We start from the raw sequence: 18,346 nt of genomic DNA, 5'->3' as shown, positions 1-18,346 counted from the left end.
TTAAACATTAGTATTAAAGCCATTATCAGTCCATAAACACCAGACATAATGATGTATAACTTTCTACTCAATTCAGTAACAGCAAGCAGTAGCTTGCTTTTATACTAGTATAGTATAAAACAAGAAAAAAAGATGTGCAACTTGAGGAAACACAACTGTGCACCCTAGCGGTGCAGCAAGCTGCCAGAAGTATATACAGTATTTAACTCCAATGGTTAAAAAAGCCAGTTCAAATAAGCTATACCTTGTAAGACGCTGTTGGCGTTTGCTGTGGGCTGAGCAGCAGGAGCACTTGCCAAAGACACCACATTAGCAATAACTGGAGTTGAATCTTTTCTGAGTGATGGGGGCCCGGTAGATGTAGCTTGAACCATGGAAAGACTTGCTGGTTAAAAGAGAAATAAAGAAGACAGCTCATATAATTTATGTTTTATAGAAATCAAAAGGTCAGAAGAAACCAATGCTACTGGGAGTCAGTAAGCTGCTATGAAACAGAGAAACTTTAGGAATAACTCGGCTTTTATTTCATCACTTCCTGGTCTTTTTGCTAAGGTCATGGGTAGTACCTTTTCTTTCCCATTTTATTACTGGATTTTTTGTTTGATTGTTTTTGATTAGTGAAACTTGAAAGTCTCTCATGTATTTTACCTTTGTTTCACATGAAGCCAACAAAAATGCCCAAAGACATAATCCCAAACAATGACCATTACAAAACAGACTTAATGAAAATTTAAGAGAAAGATGTTTCTTAAATCTTACCTTTATATATAAAGGACTTTCTCACTATGTAACCCAGGCTTGCCTCAAACTCACTATGTGCCTTATGCTATCCTAGAATTCTTTCTTGACATATAGTGATATGTCAAAGACTAGTGATAAACCACCAAGCCTGACTATATATGGTATACTTAAAGGGCCATGTGATTTAGTCATTTCTTTTGCTACAAGCAATCCGAAATCTTTCATTATGAAAGCCAAGGCATATACAGAATTAAAAAACAGTGCATGTCATTCTTTCCCAGAAAACTGAGTATGTATCAGTCAGTATTCTCAGAGAAAACTACAACGAAAATTCATTTCCTTGGCTTTCAGGTACTCAATAAAATGACTTAATACAAATATTAAAAGTATTTGTTCAGTTTTGTTGTTGTTATTCATGTTGGTGCTGTTGCTGTTTTGAGACAGGGCCTCTCTATGTAGCCCTGGCTGTTCTGGAACTTGCTATGTAGAACAGACTGGCCTCAAACTCACAGATACCTGCCTGCCTTTGGTTCCCAAATGCTAGGATTACAAGCCACCATGACCAGCTGGTTAATGGTATTTGAACACAGTAAGATTTGTATTTCATAAAATTACTGACAATTTGTGTATTCTAATCTGTACAAGAAAAGTAGTTAGCTCTTGCACTAATAAAAGTTCATTTATTCCTCATTACATTTTACCTGAATTGTTTTGTAAAGGTGAGTCACATACAGTTTGCTGATGGCAGAACATCAAGATACAAAGCAGGTTACAAAAATGTTTTATTTCGCCTCGCCATTTCAACGACTCACTGAGTTTACCCTGTCTCTTGCAACCATCACATTTGGCCATCTGGAACAAATTGAAGAGAGCAAAGAAGAAAAATTATCAGAGGCTGAAGAGAAGGCTCAGCTCTTAGGAGCACTTAGCTACTCTTCCAGAGGACCCAGGTTCAATTCCCAGCACTGGCATGGTAGGTCATAATAGTCTCCAGCTCGAGGAGAACTGATGTCCTCTTCAGGCACCAGGCACACACATGGTGTAGAGACATACATGCAGGCAAAATACCCATACACATATAATGAGGATAAAAAGAAACAAACAAGATATTTATATGGTTTGACAGAATAAAACCAGGAAACAGTAAGAAAATTAACTTTAGAACTTAACTTGTAGATTTTTAATTTGAAAAGTTAACACAGTTTATATGTGTATTTTTAATTTGTGAAGATAACATTTGTTTTTATTTACGGAACTTAAATCATAAACTCAAAGCTGACTGTCCTAAAATGGTAAATATTTCTACAATAATGATTTTTAAAAGTGTGTGTGTGTGTGTGTGTGTGTGTGTGTGTGTGTCTCTCTAGTGCATGTGCTTGGACATTTTAACATGTACATAGTCAAATGTGGAGGCTCAACATTGACACAGGCAGAGGGGTCTTTCTTCAGTCACTCTCCATCTTATTCATTAAAGCAGTTTGAATGCTCAATTGAATGGAGAACTCATCAACTGCAGTACTCTAGTTATCCGGCTTCCTCTGAAAGGCTGTGCATTCAAGCACTGGAATTACATGTGGGCTTTTATGTGAATGCTGGGGATCCAAACTCCAGTCCTCACACTTATACAATTACTTTATCCAATGAGGCATTACATTAATCCTACCAATGACAGAAATTGAAAAACCAAGTTTTGGTCCTACAAGTTGGCTCAGTAGGTAAAGGCACTTACTGCCAAGCATGATAACCTGAGTTCAATCTCCAGGATGCACATGTTGGAAAGAGAATCAACTCTCACAAGTTCTCACCTGACCTCCTTCACTCATGTGCATGGCATGCATGCACATACGTACACACAAAATAAATAAATGTAACAAAAATAAAAATTAAAAAACACAAAGATTTTTCTAAAAAGTCAATTTAAACAAGGCTTCTGTTCTTCACATTTCAGAAGACAAATTGATTTACTTAAATGAAAAATGAATAAAATATATTAAAAAATATTTTAATGCCATAAGTCAGCTGCATCTGCTACAGAAAGTTAGAAAAAAAAGGAGTAAGATTTAAATCCCCAACATTTTGTACTAACTGATAAGGAACAAAATATTTAATATAAAAGAAATTTTAATAACTAAGTTATTATTCTTTTCTTTTTTAAAGAGTTATTTATTTATTATGTATACAGCATATCTGACTGCAGGCCAGAAGAGGGCACCAGATCTCATTACAGATGGTTGTGAGCCACCATGTGGTTGCTGGGAATTGAACTCAGGACCTCTGGAAGAGCAGTCAGTGCTCTTAACCTCTGAGCCATCTCTCCAGCCCCCCAAGTTATTATTCTTTGTACATGAAATTAAGAAAAAGTTAATGCTAACTTTCCCCAAACGCAGGCATGTGACTGCTATTTTTTTACCTGGTAAAATAAAACTGTATACTTAGACATGCATTCTTCACAACAGAAGTCTTCCACCTTTCCACCCAAATTATTCTGTATCAATTTGGGAGATGTCTGTAAACAATAACTGCACATTTTACAGTGACTTCCCCAGCGTTTCCCCAAGTCATGTTTATAAAGCAATTTGCAACCTAAGAAATCAAGAGAGATAAAATTAATAATGGAGTGAATAATAACTATTTACCTTTTAAATATAGAACAGTACTGTTTTCACACTTGAGCCCTAACAGGTCAAGAAATCAATTACAGGATCAAAACTAGGCTGCATGTGTTGACTAAAATATATGTCATGTATAGTAAGTTCCATTTCATAAAAGTTTTATTTTATTTGAAATGTGAAAATATACTAGGTTTATAGTAGGTTGTAATGTGAAATGTAATTATTCTGTGTTATAGTCAGAAAATTTCAAAGTCACAGATCAAGAAGAATAATCCTGCCATTTTAATCAAACCATTTTTAAACATATGTATCATCTAAGTAAAGAAAATAATTTAACTTCATTTTGATATCCCTATTCAGACCATTTGTATTCAGAAACACACACTTAGGATGGCATTAGAACTTCACAACTTCCATTCTGAAGTGAGGGCAGGACCTAACTGTCTGAGATCTCCATCATGTCTCCATCTTCTGCACTGTACTTTGAGGTTCTTTCACTTCATTTTATATCTATATAAAATTAAGAACTAGATAGAAACAGCAAATGATCTGTTAATAAATCAAAACACGTTATATGTACAAAGTATAAAATAAATTGACACAGTAATCCTTAAACAACTACTTTAGAAACCACCACCATGCTCAACAGGAAGATCACTTTTTTCTTTTTACCTTCACTACAAAATGACTTGTCAGCACCTGAGAATCGCACAGTCTCCTTTATAATTTTCTCAATTTTACAATATTCACACATTGCCATTACATTATTGATTTTCTTATATTCATCAGAACAATTCTTGCCACAGAATTGAAACATTTTACCCTGTAAAGAAATATTAGACATTTGGTTTATGTTATGAAAATTTTCATCCTTCTTACTTCAAAACTACAGGGTACACAGTTGGTCATGTGGCACGTGTCTGTAATCCCAGCACTCAGTAGGCAAAGACAGACAGATCTCTGTAAGTTCAAAGCCAGTCTGTTTAAATACAGAGCTCCAGGCCAGCCAGAGCTACAAAATAAGCCTCAAAAACAAAAAACCCAAACAGTATAATTTTGAAAAAGAAAATTAAAAATACATTTACAGACAGAACCATATGTACTCAAACTTATCATGAATCTATACTTTGCGGTTTTGTTCCCTTCTTATTTTGTAAAAAGAGGCTCTCAGAGAGTAGCCACAGTTGATTTTGTGTGTGTGTGTGTGGGGGGGGGGGGGGGGGGCAGGGTTTCTCTGTGTAACTTTGGAGCCTGTCCTGGAACTCCCTCTGTAGACCAGGCTGGCCTTGAACTCAAGAGAGATCCTCCTGCCTCTGCTTCCCGAGTGCTGGAATTACAGGCGTGTGCCACCACCACCCAGGTGCCACAGCTGATTTTCATCACATGATGCTCCCATCTTGGCCTCCTATGTGTACACACATCCACAACAGCTAAAAGCCCACACTGACCTTGTAGTCAAGAAGCTCTGGTTTTGTGGCAAAAAGACGATTACAGTGTTGACACCTCAGCTTCACCACACTTCGTGCAAACCCAACTTGCTGGGACTGGGCAGCCAGCCGCTGGAGACCAGCCGCAGCAGAGCTGTTGATGGAGGTGGGGGACACAGCAGGGGTATTCCCTCCACCTGCGGACACCGCTGAACCTGTGGGGATGCTCACGATTACTTGGCCCTGAGACAAGGGCACTACTGAAGAATTCATTCCAGTTGGTTTGTTAAACAAATTCTGAAAAAGCAAAACAATAATAGGTCTATTTAACCATTTGTTCAAGAAATAGGAATTATGCCCCTATGTATGCCAAGCATGGTTCTAGTAATGCAACAAGCTAGGTTCCTTGGCATTGAACACCTTAGAACTGAATGGGGCAAGTCTTACTTATGTAGAAAAATAATCCAATAATCTTCAAAACTACTGTTCTCCCAATAGTGTCATTTAATTTTATGGAGGACAGATAAGTCACTTTACAGGCTGAACTAATAATCAAAGCTGGAAAGCTATAGTAGAAACAAACAATCCTATAGTAGGTGGTTCACTGACTGTAGAAGAAAATGTTCCCGAAGTCCTACCTGGAAAGCTACCACACAACTGTAGCTGCAGAAGTTGCGAATACTTCCATCTGACATGGCTAGATGATACTGAGGGATTGCTGAGGTTTTACAACTGTTACACTGAACTTGTACACCTTAGCAAATGAAAGTAAAAGCTAATGAGTCACACATGAACCTATGAGCAATTAAGTATCATAGACAAAAATTCAACTTTCAGATTAAGCTATAAGAACTGAAGCTAACCTCAATCATGCCACATCTATCAAAAACTGAACATTTAAAAAGTTTTAAATTTTTAAATAGTCATAATCTACCCTGGAAGTAAAATAAATGAATCTCAAGAATATCAGATGTGGATAAAGAAGATACATTAAAGAGGGTATCTGTAATCCATTCAGTAAGGGGGATGTATAAATAAGTAAGAAAGTAAATAAGGTAACAGGTAATATTTTACAGTAAAAATGTGAAATATATTAGTCCTAAAAATCAACTAAATTTAGACAAAAATTTGGGCCAGCAAAAAAGTAGTAACTAATTTCCCAACTATTACATTTTATAGTTTATGAAAGCAGTATTACCTGCAGAAGTAACCATTTTAACTCTGTAAGCAGATAAGCAATTAACAGAACAGAAAAGTTCTGTCTTCCCCAAGCTATTGGTATTCTCAATCATTTCTGCTGAGGATCTCAATGATTTGCAAAGCGCACATGGTGTTATTTTGGCTGATTTCTAGTAACAGAATAAAACAACATTCATTTTTACTAAATTCATAAAGCATAATTTTTTGAAATGTTTAAACTTAACTCTGTTGAAATAATATTACTTTTTATGTGTGGTGCTAGGAATCACTCCCGGGTCCTGCATGGTGCATTTTTTCCCCCTTACTCATGAAGTATTTTAAATCAGTAGTTTTCACACAATCCTTATTACAATCCTCAGTAATAAGTTTCACAAAGGGAACTTTTATGTTATTCTGAAATTCTGAGTTTGTATATTACATATGTATGCATACAAAAGTGAAAAGCATTTCATAGAGCAATATGTATCATGGAAACATACATTATACTTTCATATGTCTACTGTATTTCATTAGATGAGTGTGAGATATAACCTAGCAATTAATTGAAGATCTGATAATTGATTATAAGAATTGTTTTTAAAAAGCTGTTTTACACATTAATACAATGCCTTTCTTTTTTTATGTTAGCTGAAAAGTATAAAGCACTTCCTACAAAAGGCACCATTTAAAGCAATGAAGTTTCAACTTAAGGAAATCAGTAAACTTACTAGAAAACTCAGTATCAATCCTCTCCATCAAATAACAATGCATACTGTAAGCAGCAAGATGGGAGCAGATTTTGTAATCAATATGTTGACAGAGGACTCAACAGAAAATAATGGTACATACTATTACCCCATCATACAATTAGGAAAACACTGTTCAAGCTATAACTAAGAGATTTTAAGATCTCTTTCCCTTCCTATGGCAAGTTGCAAACTTGATACTAAAATGAATGCATATCAGCATACACCTAATCTGGAACATCTTCTAATTCCCACATCAGAACTGCAAACACAAACTTAATTTAAAATACTTAAGTCAAAACTCATCTTTGTGAAACACCTATTCCTACTAACCTGCATTCTTCGAGGTACCCAGTACCTCATAATACTTCCATCACACTATCTTTATCTACTCATTTATTTATATGTAAGAAACATGTATGCCCACAAAATAGGAATTGGACTCAATGTTTGTTTGAGTAAATTAAAGAAGTAAAGTGGCAGCAATAACCATCTACAATATGCCAGGCTCTGTATTAGTGTTTTTGCTCTTAGTTTTCATAATCCTGGACACAGTCTAGTTTATATAGCCATTAAAAGGTTTAAAAAAAAAACCCACAACAACCTAGAATCCATGTAGTCTAAGTATTTTCCCCATGTACAATTGTACTTGGACATACTGGACTGGTCTTAACTACTACATTAAAATTCTTTGATTTGGTGTTTTATTGTTGTTATTGGGGGAAGGGTGATTGTCCTATTGCTTAGGAGACAGTCTCACTATGTAGCTCTAAATGGCTTGAAACTCACTATGTAAACCAAACTGGCCTCAAACTTATCCATCTTCCGCTAACTCCCAAGTAGTGCGGACTAAAGGTATGGACCACCATGCCTGGCCCTTGCAATTTCTGAAGAGTGGGAAACAGCGAATATTAAATTCTTGTTCCTAATACAGCATGCTTTAATACATGAGAAGTAGGTACTTGCAAAATTAAAATTAAAAGCTCACTCTAAAAGTAATATGTTTTATTCTATTTCGCATTTTACAAAGTATGACTCAACTTTCAGTGCCTGATACAGTATCAGGAAATCAGCCTTCTGAAAATATTAAATTTTCATTTGTGAGTGAAAAACATGACCATATAATAAAGCTGAATTATACATTAAAGTAAAATTATACATTTTACATTAAAGTGAAATTGCCTATAATTTTAAAAATAGTGCAAAACTGAATTTATACAAGTACCAGGCCACCCAAGTGCTACACAGTGAGAGCCTGACTCCAAAACAAAGCAAAATTACACTGCCTCAGCAACAAAAGAAGTGAATGCAATAGTAAAGCCTAACTATACTATCCACTCATTTTGGTAGACTGTATACAAATTCACTATGTGTTAAAGAAAAAAAAAGACGGATCAGCAAGTGTAATAAAACAGGAAGCCACTGCAAAATACAAAAGATAAAAGTATTTACCATCACTTTAAACCACTGGTTCTCAACCTTCCTAATGCCATGATCCTTTAATACAGTTCCTCATGTTGTGGACCTCCAACCATAAAATTTTCATTGCCACTTCTTAACAGTAATTTTACTACTGTTACGGGTCATAATTTAAATATCTGTGTTTTCCAATGGTCTTAGGTGACCCGTGAGTCGTTCAACCACCAACTGGGTCACAAACTGAGAACCACTGCTTTAGGGTTACTGATTATGAAACTAATATTTGACCAAAATTTACTGGTAAAATATGAAACAACAAATAAAACAGTGTAAAAAATCCTCATCACAGAGTTCATTCAGTTTATTCTCTGCAAATTTCTAGTTCACAAATTAACAAATAACCTTCATTTCTTCTTCTTCATTGTTCCATTTCATGAAGAAAATTCTTTCAGCACTTGGGAGGCAGAAGCAGGTGGATTTCTGAGTTTGAGGCCAGCCTGGTCTACAGAGTTCCAGGACAGCCAGGGCTACACAGAGAAACCCTGTCTAGAAAAAAACAATAAAAAATCTTTTTTAAAAAAAAATCTTCATTTAAGTAAGGTTTTTATTTTCTGGTTTACAACTGTAGTTATATGGTTCCATTTGCAAGAAAATATATATTGTACATGCATACACATGTACGCACACACTTGTGCAATCTGGACCTTTCTGTTTATATATATATAATCAGAAGGCTACACACTAAAAGGTTAAGACTAGTTATCCTTAGGGGTTATATTTCTCCTTTATGTTTGCGTTAATTAAAATTATTACTCAAAAGTACAAATCAAATCTAAATGAAAGCCACATCCTAGCTAGGCATAATAAATGCAGATGTTTCCTACATTTGGAAGGCTGAGGCAAGAGGGCTACAAGTAATACTGACTGGGCCACACAACAAATTCCAGGAAGACATGGCTGAATAAAAAGACCCAGTATCAACAAAACAAAGCCATACCTTGAGTATTTTTGTTTTTTATTTTTTCCAGACAGGGTTTCTCTGGGAAACTGACTGCCCTGAACTCACCCTGTAGACCAAGCTAGCCTCAAACTCACAGGTATCTGCCTGCCTCTGCCTCCTGGATGCTACATTTCTGCGTTTCCTTTGTTTTTTTTTTTTTTCTTTTTTCTTTTGGTTTTTCAAGACAGGGTTTCTCTGTATAAAAGGCCTGGCTATCCTGGAACTCACCCTGTAGACATAGCTGGCCTCAAACTCACAGATATACGCCTGCCTCTGTCTTCCGAGTGCTGGGATTAGAGGTGTGCAACACCACTCACTACCTGGCTAAGATGCATTTCACATGCATGTACAGAAATTGGGACTATGGAACTCTATATAAGAACATTCAATATATATGCATTTGGAAAATACCATTTACTTGTAAAAACTTAACTTGTAAAAACTTAACCAAATACTTATCTCATTATCTTAAAAAAGTGTTTCAAAAATAATTTCTACCCAAAGGTTTCAAATTCCCTGAAATGAAAAAAGACAACAAGATTAAATATGATCAAATACCTGCGTGTATGAGGTGATACACATTGAACTACAAAACTTCTTAGACTGCCCCTCAATCTGAAGCACATGGCACTGTCCAGAGCCACTGTAACAGTAACCCCCACAGTTCTCACAACAGTTCATAGTGAGGTTGTTAGCAGAGCGAAATTTAGAGAAGCAGGCGTCACTGCAAAGTTTATGGACCACGTTCTGGTAATTAACTTCATGTCGAATCTAAGAATTATAAAGTAATAACAAAACAACAAACAGAATTAAACATTCTTCTTTACACATAAGCAATAAACTATTTGCCCAAGAAAAGTAAAAAGGTAACTTACAACAGCATTCTTCTGACACATGCTGCATTTGGTTGAAATGCTATTTGTATTTATGGTAACAATGGGTTTTTTTTTCAGTTCATATGTTGACAAGCATGACTGACTGCAAAAATCCTTACTGGTGGTGCTATTTTCAAACTGCGCACTGATCACATCCTTTGGGTTTAAAATGTCTCTAAAATGAGAACAAAGATAAGGATATTACATTTACCCCCTTTTGTGTGTTAAAGTAACCAAATAAAACCAGACTTACAGTAAAGGGAAAGGACACTGCAACTTTTGTCTTATTAAACAAATTTTATTTTATGTGAATGAGTGTTTTCCCTACATACATGCCTGTGCACCACTTGGGTTTCTGGTGTGTTCAGGAACCAGAAGAGGGAGTTGAATCCCTGGAACTGGAATTACAGATGGCTGTAAGCCACCATGTGGGTGCTGGAAATCGATGCTGGGTCATCTGAAAGAATAGTCAATGCTCATAATCACTGAGTTATCTCTCCAGCCCCCAGGGGCGTTGCGATTTAAACTTGTGTATGTACATTTGAAAATCTGTGGTTTATACAGATTTTATTTATGCAGTCCGTACGTCTGTGAGCAGGCAGGTACATGTGCACATGGGAGAGCAGACCCTTATGTCAATGTTTTCTGTCTTCTTCAGTCCATTTCCACTTCCTTTCTCAACTTGGAATTCACTGACTAGCCAGCAAGCTCTATAGATCAGCCTGTCTCTACCACCTCACCATCTCCACTCCTTACTGCAGAACTAAGATTAGAGAACCTTGCTGCCCAAATGGCTTTTCAACAATCCACACAGGACTCACTAAGCCAATTTTTCAGCCCTGGAATTTAAACTGTAAAGTTTGAGTTTTCCTCAATAAATTTAGAGATCTTTGAGTGTTTTCTAAAATAGGTAAATAATATATCACTTACAACATACAAGTATCATAACGTTTTTAAAATTAAAAAATACAGTGAATGGAGCCATGCATAATGGTTCTTGTCAGTTAAAATTACATATGAAATTCTTTCAAAGCTCTGTGTTTGGGATTTTGGATGCATGTCTCTGTGAGTATTGTTACTTCTGCCTTTTTATTCTATTTTATGTTTATTTATTTTATGTGCCTGTATACTCCTGTGTGCACAGTACAAGGTTGAAGTAAGAGGACAACTTCTAAGTCTTTTTTTTTTTTTTTTTGGTTTTTCGAGACAGGGTTTCTCTGTGTAGCTTTGCGCCTTTCCTGGGACTCACTTGGTAACCCAGGCTGGCCTCGAACTCACAGAGATCCGCCTGGCTCTGCCTCCCGAGTGCTGGGGTTAAAGGTGTGCGCCACCACTGCCCGGCCTTTTTTTTTTTTTGAACTTCTTTAAAGCCAGTACTTTCACTCACTGATCCATTTTGCCAACCCCCAAGACAGAGTCTCTCACTGAACCTGGAACACACATATTCAGCTAGGCTGGCTGCCCACTGAGCTAAAGGGATCTACTAGTCTCTGCCTTCCCAGTGCTGCGGATTTCAATTCAGGTCCTTGGAGGGCAACTAGTTTAACAAATAAGCTATTTACTCAGCCATATGTGATACATTGCTAGGCATGGTCACATAAAATCTAGATGTCCATATCCAAAACAATTTAATGTGTAAGCATTAGTAATGAAGACAATGAAGAATGAATCCCTAAGAATTAGGTTTCCTACCACTCCAACATATATGAAGGTATGGAAGAAACATTTTTCATAGATCTCAAAGAATTTACAGACCAATTAAATTGTATCTTATGGAAGAATAAGGAGAAATAATCACACTTCTGCTGGCATATATTCAGAAAGCTACAGAAAATTCAGAAACAATTCTATGAGTACCATAGATCTAACAGAATTAACAAAATTATATTCCAAATTACTTAATTTATATAAGATTTGAAATCAATTTTAAAAATTTTAGGTTCCTCTTATTAAAGAAACTAAACATTAACTGATAATAAAAAATAAATTCAGCATGATAACCCTAGGGGTACAACATTGACAAACATACATTTGGTGGTAACCAGCAGCTCAACAAGAAGAAAACCATGTCTGGTACTGAAAACCTAGCCAACTACCAGGGCTAGTGAAGTCCTGGATCTCAATTGAGAGCCTATACTTGCCACTTTACTAAACAAGCATAATCCCTAGCTACATTCTAAATATTTATCCTACTACCCACAGTTAAGCATAGTTTTTACTCCTTATCAAAGAAATTTCTCTTTGCAATGGACAAAGACCATTAGGGAAAACCAAAACTGATCAAAATGTAGAAAACAAAAAGAGACTGAGTGGTGTCCAGTACCAACTAATACATCTACAACACAATTCCAACACCTAAGGCTCAGAGAAAAGGGGGTAGCAGTGTTCTAATAACATTAACAGAGGGAAAGAGCAAGAAAGATCAAGTGGCAAACAGGAAATCAAAGGTTTTCTGTCCGTGGAAAGGATAAAGCAAATACAGGGGGAGAAAGTATAATGAAAAACGAGAATAAAGGGGAAAATAAGACATTAAAACGAAGAAAGCCTGAAAAGACAAGCAGGTAAATAAGTAGTGCTGCAAAATAACAGAAAAATAGAAATGGAAGAGGAAAGAATAAAAATAGATCAAAGAATAAATGAATGAGGACAGAAAAACAGAATGATAACAGATACAAACTGAAAATCTTGATGTATAAGGCAAAAATACAAACATCATAGTTCAACTATTAATTTATGTATTCTTCTAAACATTTATTTTCATGTTTAAGAACATTTGCCTCTGTGTATGTATGTGCACCATGTGCGTGCTTGGTGCCTGAGGAGGCCAGAAGGCTGCACTCGATCCCCTGGAACTGGAGTTACAAATGGTTACGATTCATTATGTGGGTCCTGGGTACTAAAGCAGGGTCCTCTGAAAGAGCAGCAAGGGCTCTCAACTGGTGAGTAAACATTCTAGCCCCTCAAACACTTATTTCTGAAATGTAGGGGAAAAAAAAAAAAATCTGTCTTCAGATAAGTCAGTGATAACCACCAAAGGACAGAGAAATATGATAAATGCAGATGAAATTAGCATGCATGAAAAAGAATGTAAATAAATATATATCCAAACAGTGTGGCTGGGAAGACAGTTCAGTCAGTAAAATGCTTGCCCTGAAAGCACGAGGACCTAAGTTTAATGCCCAGAATTCAAATAAAAAATGCAAGTGTGGTGGTGAGCACTTGTAATCCCAATGCTAAAATAGACAGGAGAATGACTGGGAGACAGGAGGATCCCTAGGGCAAATGCCAGTCAGCCTAGAGAAACTGGTGAACTCCAGGTCAACGAGTCAATGACATTCTTTTTTTTTTTTTTTTTTTTAATTTATTTAACTTATTTTATGTGTACTGCTGTGGAGGTATCAGAAGCCCTGGAACTAAAGTTACAGACAGTTATAAGCTGCCAAGTAGATTCTGTGAATTAAACCCGTGACTTCTGAAAAAGTAGCCAGTGCTCTTAACCGCTGAGCCATCTCTCCAGCCCGATGACATTTTGACTTAAAGAAAGCATTATGGCATTCCTGATAATGACACTATTATCAACATTATCCTCTGCTCTTCATATTCATGTGTATAGATGGATGGATGGATGGATGGATGGATGGATGGATGGATGGATGGATGGATGGATGGACGGATAGATAGATAGATAGATAGATAGATAGATAGATAGATAGATAGATAGATAGATAGATAGATAGATAGATAGATAGATAGATAGATAGAGACACCTATACACGTGTGCACAAAATGACCTATTTGCATACACAGTAAAAATATATACATGGAAAGGAGAGATATTTCTGTATACTTATGTGAGTTTTACATGGTATTTTTAAAAATAAGTGACAAATCTTTTAAGAAGATCTATGGTTCTCATGAAAGAATCCCTGACATCTTAAAAACTGTTGGTCCCAAAAATGATAAAGGATGCATACGTTATTACATCAAACAATCAAATTATTTCCTAATAAAAAAAACAGCAAACAGAAAGGCAAAAAATAAAAAACATGAAACAATTATAGTTTTCAATCTAACTCAATCATAGAATAATTTGAGTACCTATCCTAGAATATAAAAGCTTAGACAAAATACAGCTAAGTATTCATTTTTAAAAGAACATGTTATAACCAAAACAGCAGAAATAAAGGACTCTGCTTTGGTTAAATTAATTTGCCAGAAATAGTATGTGAAAGTCAATTTCATAATTACCTTACATAAGATATACTATAATTACATTAGCTTTTCTATAAACTTAAGGCCACTAAATAATTCATTCAATAGTATTAGTTATCTACTGATTAACTACGTAGTAGTAATCCCAACAAAGTACATACCTCTATGTTATTTTTATTTAATACTGACAAGTAATAAAATATTTACTACATATAGTATAATGCTTCAAAGTCTATCTTTATGGTCAAATGGCTAAAGTTACTTAATACAAATTACCTCAGCGGTCATTTTTGTTGTAAGAATACTTTACATAGCCGGTCGGTGTTGGCACATGCCTTTAATCCCAGCACTCAGGAGGCAGAGGCAGGCGGATCTCTGCGAGTTCGAGGCCAGCCTGGTCTACAGAGTGAGTTCCAGGAAAGGCGCAAAGCTACACAGAGAAACCCTGTCTCAAAAAACAAAACAAAACAAAAGAATACTTTACATGAACTCAGAATTATTTTTGGGGGGGGAGGCGGGGAATGGAGGTTATTTTTGTTTTGTTTTGTTTTTGAAGACAGTTTCTCTGTGTAGCCCTGGTTGTCCTGGAACTCAATCTGTAGACCAGGCTGGCCTTGAACTCAGAGATCCACCTGATTCTGCTAGCCAAGTGCAAGGATTAAAGGAGTGTGGCACCACACCTGGCTTTTGAACTCAGAATTTTAAAATATACAAGCTATAGTCACTATGTTTTATAATAAATTGCCTGAATTATTCCTCAAATTATAAACCACCAAAACATCAATATCAATATTGAATTAATTTTAACGTTGAAAAAAACTAGACAAAAGTTACTAACTACCTAATCAAGGCACATGGCTCTAGATCACTTTCAGTCACATACAAACATTAGAGACATTCACCAGATAAAAATATACCATTGAAGAACTGTTCTGAACTGAATGTACCCTTTCTTAAATGCATAGTACCACAAATGTTTCAACTTTCACATTTTTTTCAGATTTTATAGTATTTGCACAGATACTATTGATTAAGCATCCTTGATCTGAATAATCTTGGAATGCTCAAAACCACAAAATTTCTGAGTATGTTTTATTACTCAAAATGTTTTGAATGCTGGGTTTTTCTGTTTGTTATTCTCAAACTGGATGATAATCTTAAAAGAAAATCCCCAAACAAACAAACAAAAACAACCAGTAGTATTTGTTATTTTAAAGAACAGCAAGGTTAGAAAAAAAACAGAAATTAAAAAGGAAACTAAAGTCCAATCTACACTGAAATATATAAAATACAATAATTTAAATTGGAATGCTACTGTATAATACAACCCAATTGAACTTTTCAGTTATCCCCGAGAGATGAACAAAAACTGATGTGCACAAAAGATGGAGAGATGGCCCAGCAGTTAAGGGCACTGACTACTCTTCGGGAGGACCTGGGTTCAATTCCCAGCACCCACATGGCAGCTCGCAATTTTATCTCCACTTACACACTCTCTTCTGACATCTGAGGACACCAAGCACACATGTGGTACAAAGATATACATGCAGGGAAAACACCCATGAAAATAAAATAAACCAATAATTTTTAAAAGTTTAAAAGAGATTTGTATGAAACTAAGTTATACAAAAGTATCTACATATACTCAAATTTCTGTCAAGTCTCTGGTCTAAATCAGAAGACAAGAGAAGTGCACAGGTGTAAACACTGAAAGATGAGTTATAAATTGTAGTTCAAATTGAGAGGCCAAGAGGTTTCAAAACACCAAAAAGTATCATTCCTTGTTTTCCCCCTCTTTGGTTTTTGAGACATAGCCTCTCTATATGGCCCGAGCTGTCCGCTAACACAGAGATCCATCTTCCTCTACTGAACGTGCCACCACACCCAGCTTCTCTTTTTTCTGAGTTGCTCTAGTAAACATTTACTATTTACTATCACCATATAAAGTCTACAGGGTTGACCTTAGTATTCCTCAAAAACATCAAGATGATTTTAATTAAGTCAAGGCTCATACACCTCTTTGTTAATTTAACACTGCAATAGAACTTCTAAAGATTCAGAGATACTGGAGAGGAGAGAGTGTGCATGTGAGAGCACGCATATGAGAAGTCATTTAAAGTTAGACAAAATTTAAATATATTGCAACTATTTAACAGATAGGAAACATAACTTTAAATATTTGTTGCACCTACAATCTATTGTCAACAACTGCAAAATAAAATGCTGTGGCACTAAAGTAGTAAAATGTAAGGAAAGGGTTAATCTCAAAATCACTTGTTAAGCTAAAAGAAAGCGGAGCATGACCTACTCAGAAAAACCGAAAGCAGCAACAACATGGTGGCACTAAATTCTGTGGTATTTCTTTACAAAAAGAACCCACAGCAAAGCAGAAATTCAAATATAACACACAGGTTAAGAAACAAACACTAAGAGAAATAAAGAAACAGAAAAGGTAATTTGGAACTCTGCTATACTTTGAGCAACTTGAACAAGTCTTCTTGGTAAGAGGAGGTGGCAGGCGGGCAGGTGGAACTGTGTATCCCGTGAGGCACAGTGTTGAGCAGAAAAGCTGAGTAGACCCCTTCCTCTGATAAGCAGTCTGCCCCTTCTGGAGGATTTTTTTACAACCAGAACAGGAAACCCGAACAGCTGTGGCTGGAACTGCAGGAAGCATTTTATTCATGCCAGGTGATGCCAGAGAAGGCTGAAAGCCAGTAGTCAACTGTGGAGCTTTTAAAAAAAAAAAGAGGAAAAGACATTGAAAGGAAAAAAACGTACTTTTTATCTTGCATTTTATGCATTAGTACTTTTCTAGAGCTAGTTTGGAACCCGGTATTAACTATGGAATATACAAAGGATTCTAAGTGAACAGAAAGAACAGACTAGTTTATTAACGTAAGTAGAAATGACCTCTCATTTATGTTGGCCAGGATAAATACAATTCATTTATTCAGGGCTGATTCTTACCAAGAGGACTGCCACTGACTGAAAACACAGCACTGATTTTCAGTTCCCCCTCTTGAGTTTTTTGCTGTTGGCCATGACTATACTCCTTTAAAAAAGAAAAACAATAAATAAATACAGAGAAAAGAATAAATTCCAAAAGAAATCAAGACATTTTACTACTGCTGTATAGAAGGGGAAAATGTTTACAACATTAATATTAATAAGAAATACAAAACAGTAAACAATCAAATAATTAACAAGGGTAAATATGGTTGTATATGCTAAGAGTAAGGAGGGGAAAAAATGAATGTTAGCTACCAAAATAGCCTGAAGCAACTCCTAGGTAGTTTCTAAATTAACTTTGAAATTCTTCCTTAATATTATAGTATTATAAACTTCTGTTTATTATAAAAGTAATACACAATCACAATAGAACATTTACTTAGAAATAAAGAAAAAACTTCTAATCTCACTTCCATCCCCTCAAAAGGGCTGCTGTAACTCTGGGCTATATTTCTTTCCAGTCTTTTCCCTTCTCTAGTCAAAGAAAAGTTTTGTTTCTTTATAGCTATAATTATTCTAAATAATTTTTTCATAGAAATTCATGTTCTGCTTATTTCAAATTATTATATATTCTTGCATATTTCTCCAAAATACTTATAGTGGCTAAGTATACGCATTTATAAGATTTGAGTCCAAGAACCAGAGGTCTAGGTAGTCTGAGAACTCTAAAAGAACATTTTAAATACTGCATTATTTAAATGACTTAAAAGGAAAAAATTTAATTCATTTATTATTTTATATATATGAGTTTTTACCTGAATATATGTATGTGTACTACATTCATGCCTGGTGCCCATTAAGGTGAGAAGAGGACACTGGATCCCCTAGGACTAGAGCACCACTATGTAGGCGCTGGGAAACAAACCCAGGGCCTCTGGAGGAACAGCCAGTGCTTTTCACCTATGAGCCAAACTCTCCAGCCTTGAATGAGTTTTAAATCCAAGTAAACATTTTAAGTCATATACAGCCACCATAAACCAGAATATTCCATTATATATTTTTCAGGGCTGTTCTTTATCTGTACAATTGTACTGCTCACCTCTAACAGCATTAAGTAATAGTTGTTTGATAATTTTAACATATTTATTACAACAAGGCTTGCAAAATAATACAGAGACCTGTCAGT

The 18,346-nt window shown here is 35.7% G+C and overlaps 1 protein-coding gene across 4 annotated transcripts in view; it reads right to left on the bottom strand.

Moving 5' to 3' along the window:
* Zmym4 (zinc finger MYM-type containing 4) overlaps positions 1–18,346 on the bottom strand; it is a 128,886-nt gene that overhangs the window by 46,583 nt on the left and 63,957 nt on the right. For all 4 annotated transcript variants that reach the window (XM_052715876.1, XM_052715877.1, XM_052715875.1 and 1 more), the window contains 11 exons: positions 17,179–17,263; positions 16,686–16,941; positions 10,000–10,174; positions 9,683–9,895; positions 5,979–6,129; positions 5,419–5,534; positions 4,802–5,077; positions 4,026–4,176; positions 3,152–3,324; positions 1,443–1,593; positions 245–385 (listed from right to left, as the gene is read on the bottom strand). In XM_052715876.1, coding sequence (XP_052571836.1) covers positions 245–385; positions 1,443–1,593; positions 3,152–3,324; positions 4,026–4,176; positions 4,802–5,077; positions 5,419–5,534; positions 5,979–6,129; positions 9,683–9,895; positions 10,000–10,174; positions 16,686–16,941; positions 17,179–17,263 — 1,888 coding nt within the window. The remainder of the gene's footprint in view (positions 1–244; positions 386–1,442; positions 1,594–3,151; positions 3,325–4,025; positions 4,177–4,801; positions 5,078–5,418; positions 5,535–5,978; positions 6,130–9,682; positions 9,896–9,999; positions 10,175–16,685; positions 16,942–17,178; positions 17,264–18,346) is intronic.

Source organism: Peromyscus californicus, unplaced genomic scaffold, assembly GCF_007827085.1.
Source record: "Peromyscus californicus insignis strain IS unplaced genomic scaffold, ASM782708v3 Scaffold_5__1_contigs__length_169319896, whole genome shotgun sequence".
In the NCBI taxonomy this organism is placed as follows: Eukaryota; Metazoa; Chordata; class Mammalia; order Rodentia; family Cricetidae; genus Peromyscus; species Peromyscus californicus.
The sequence above is the reverse complement of the archived record's forward strand: the minus strand, read 5'-3'. Positions and strand labels throughout refer to the sequence as shown.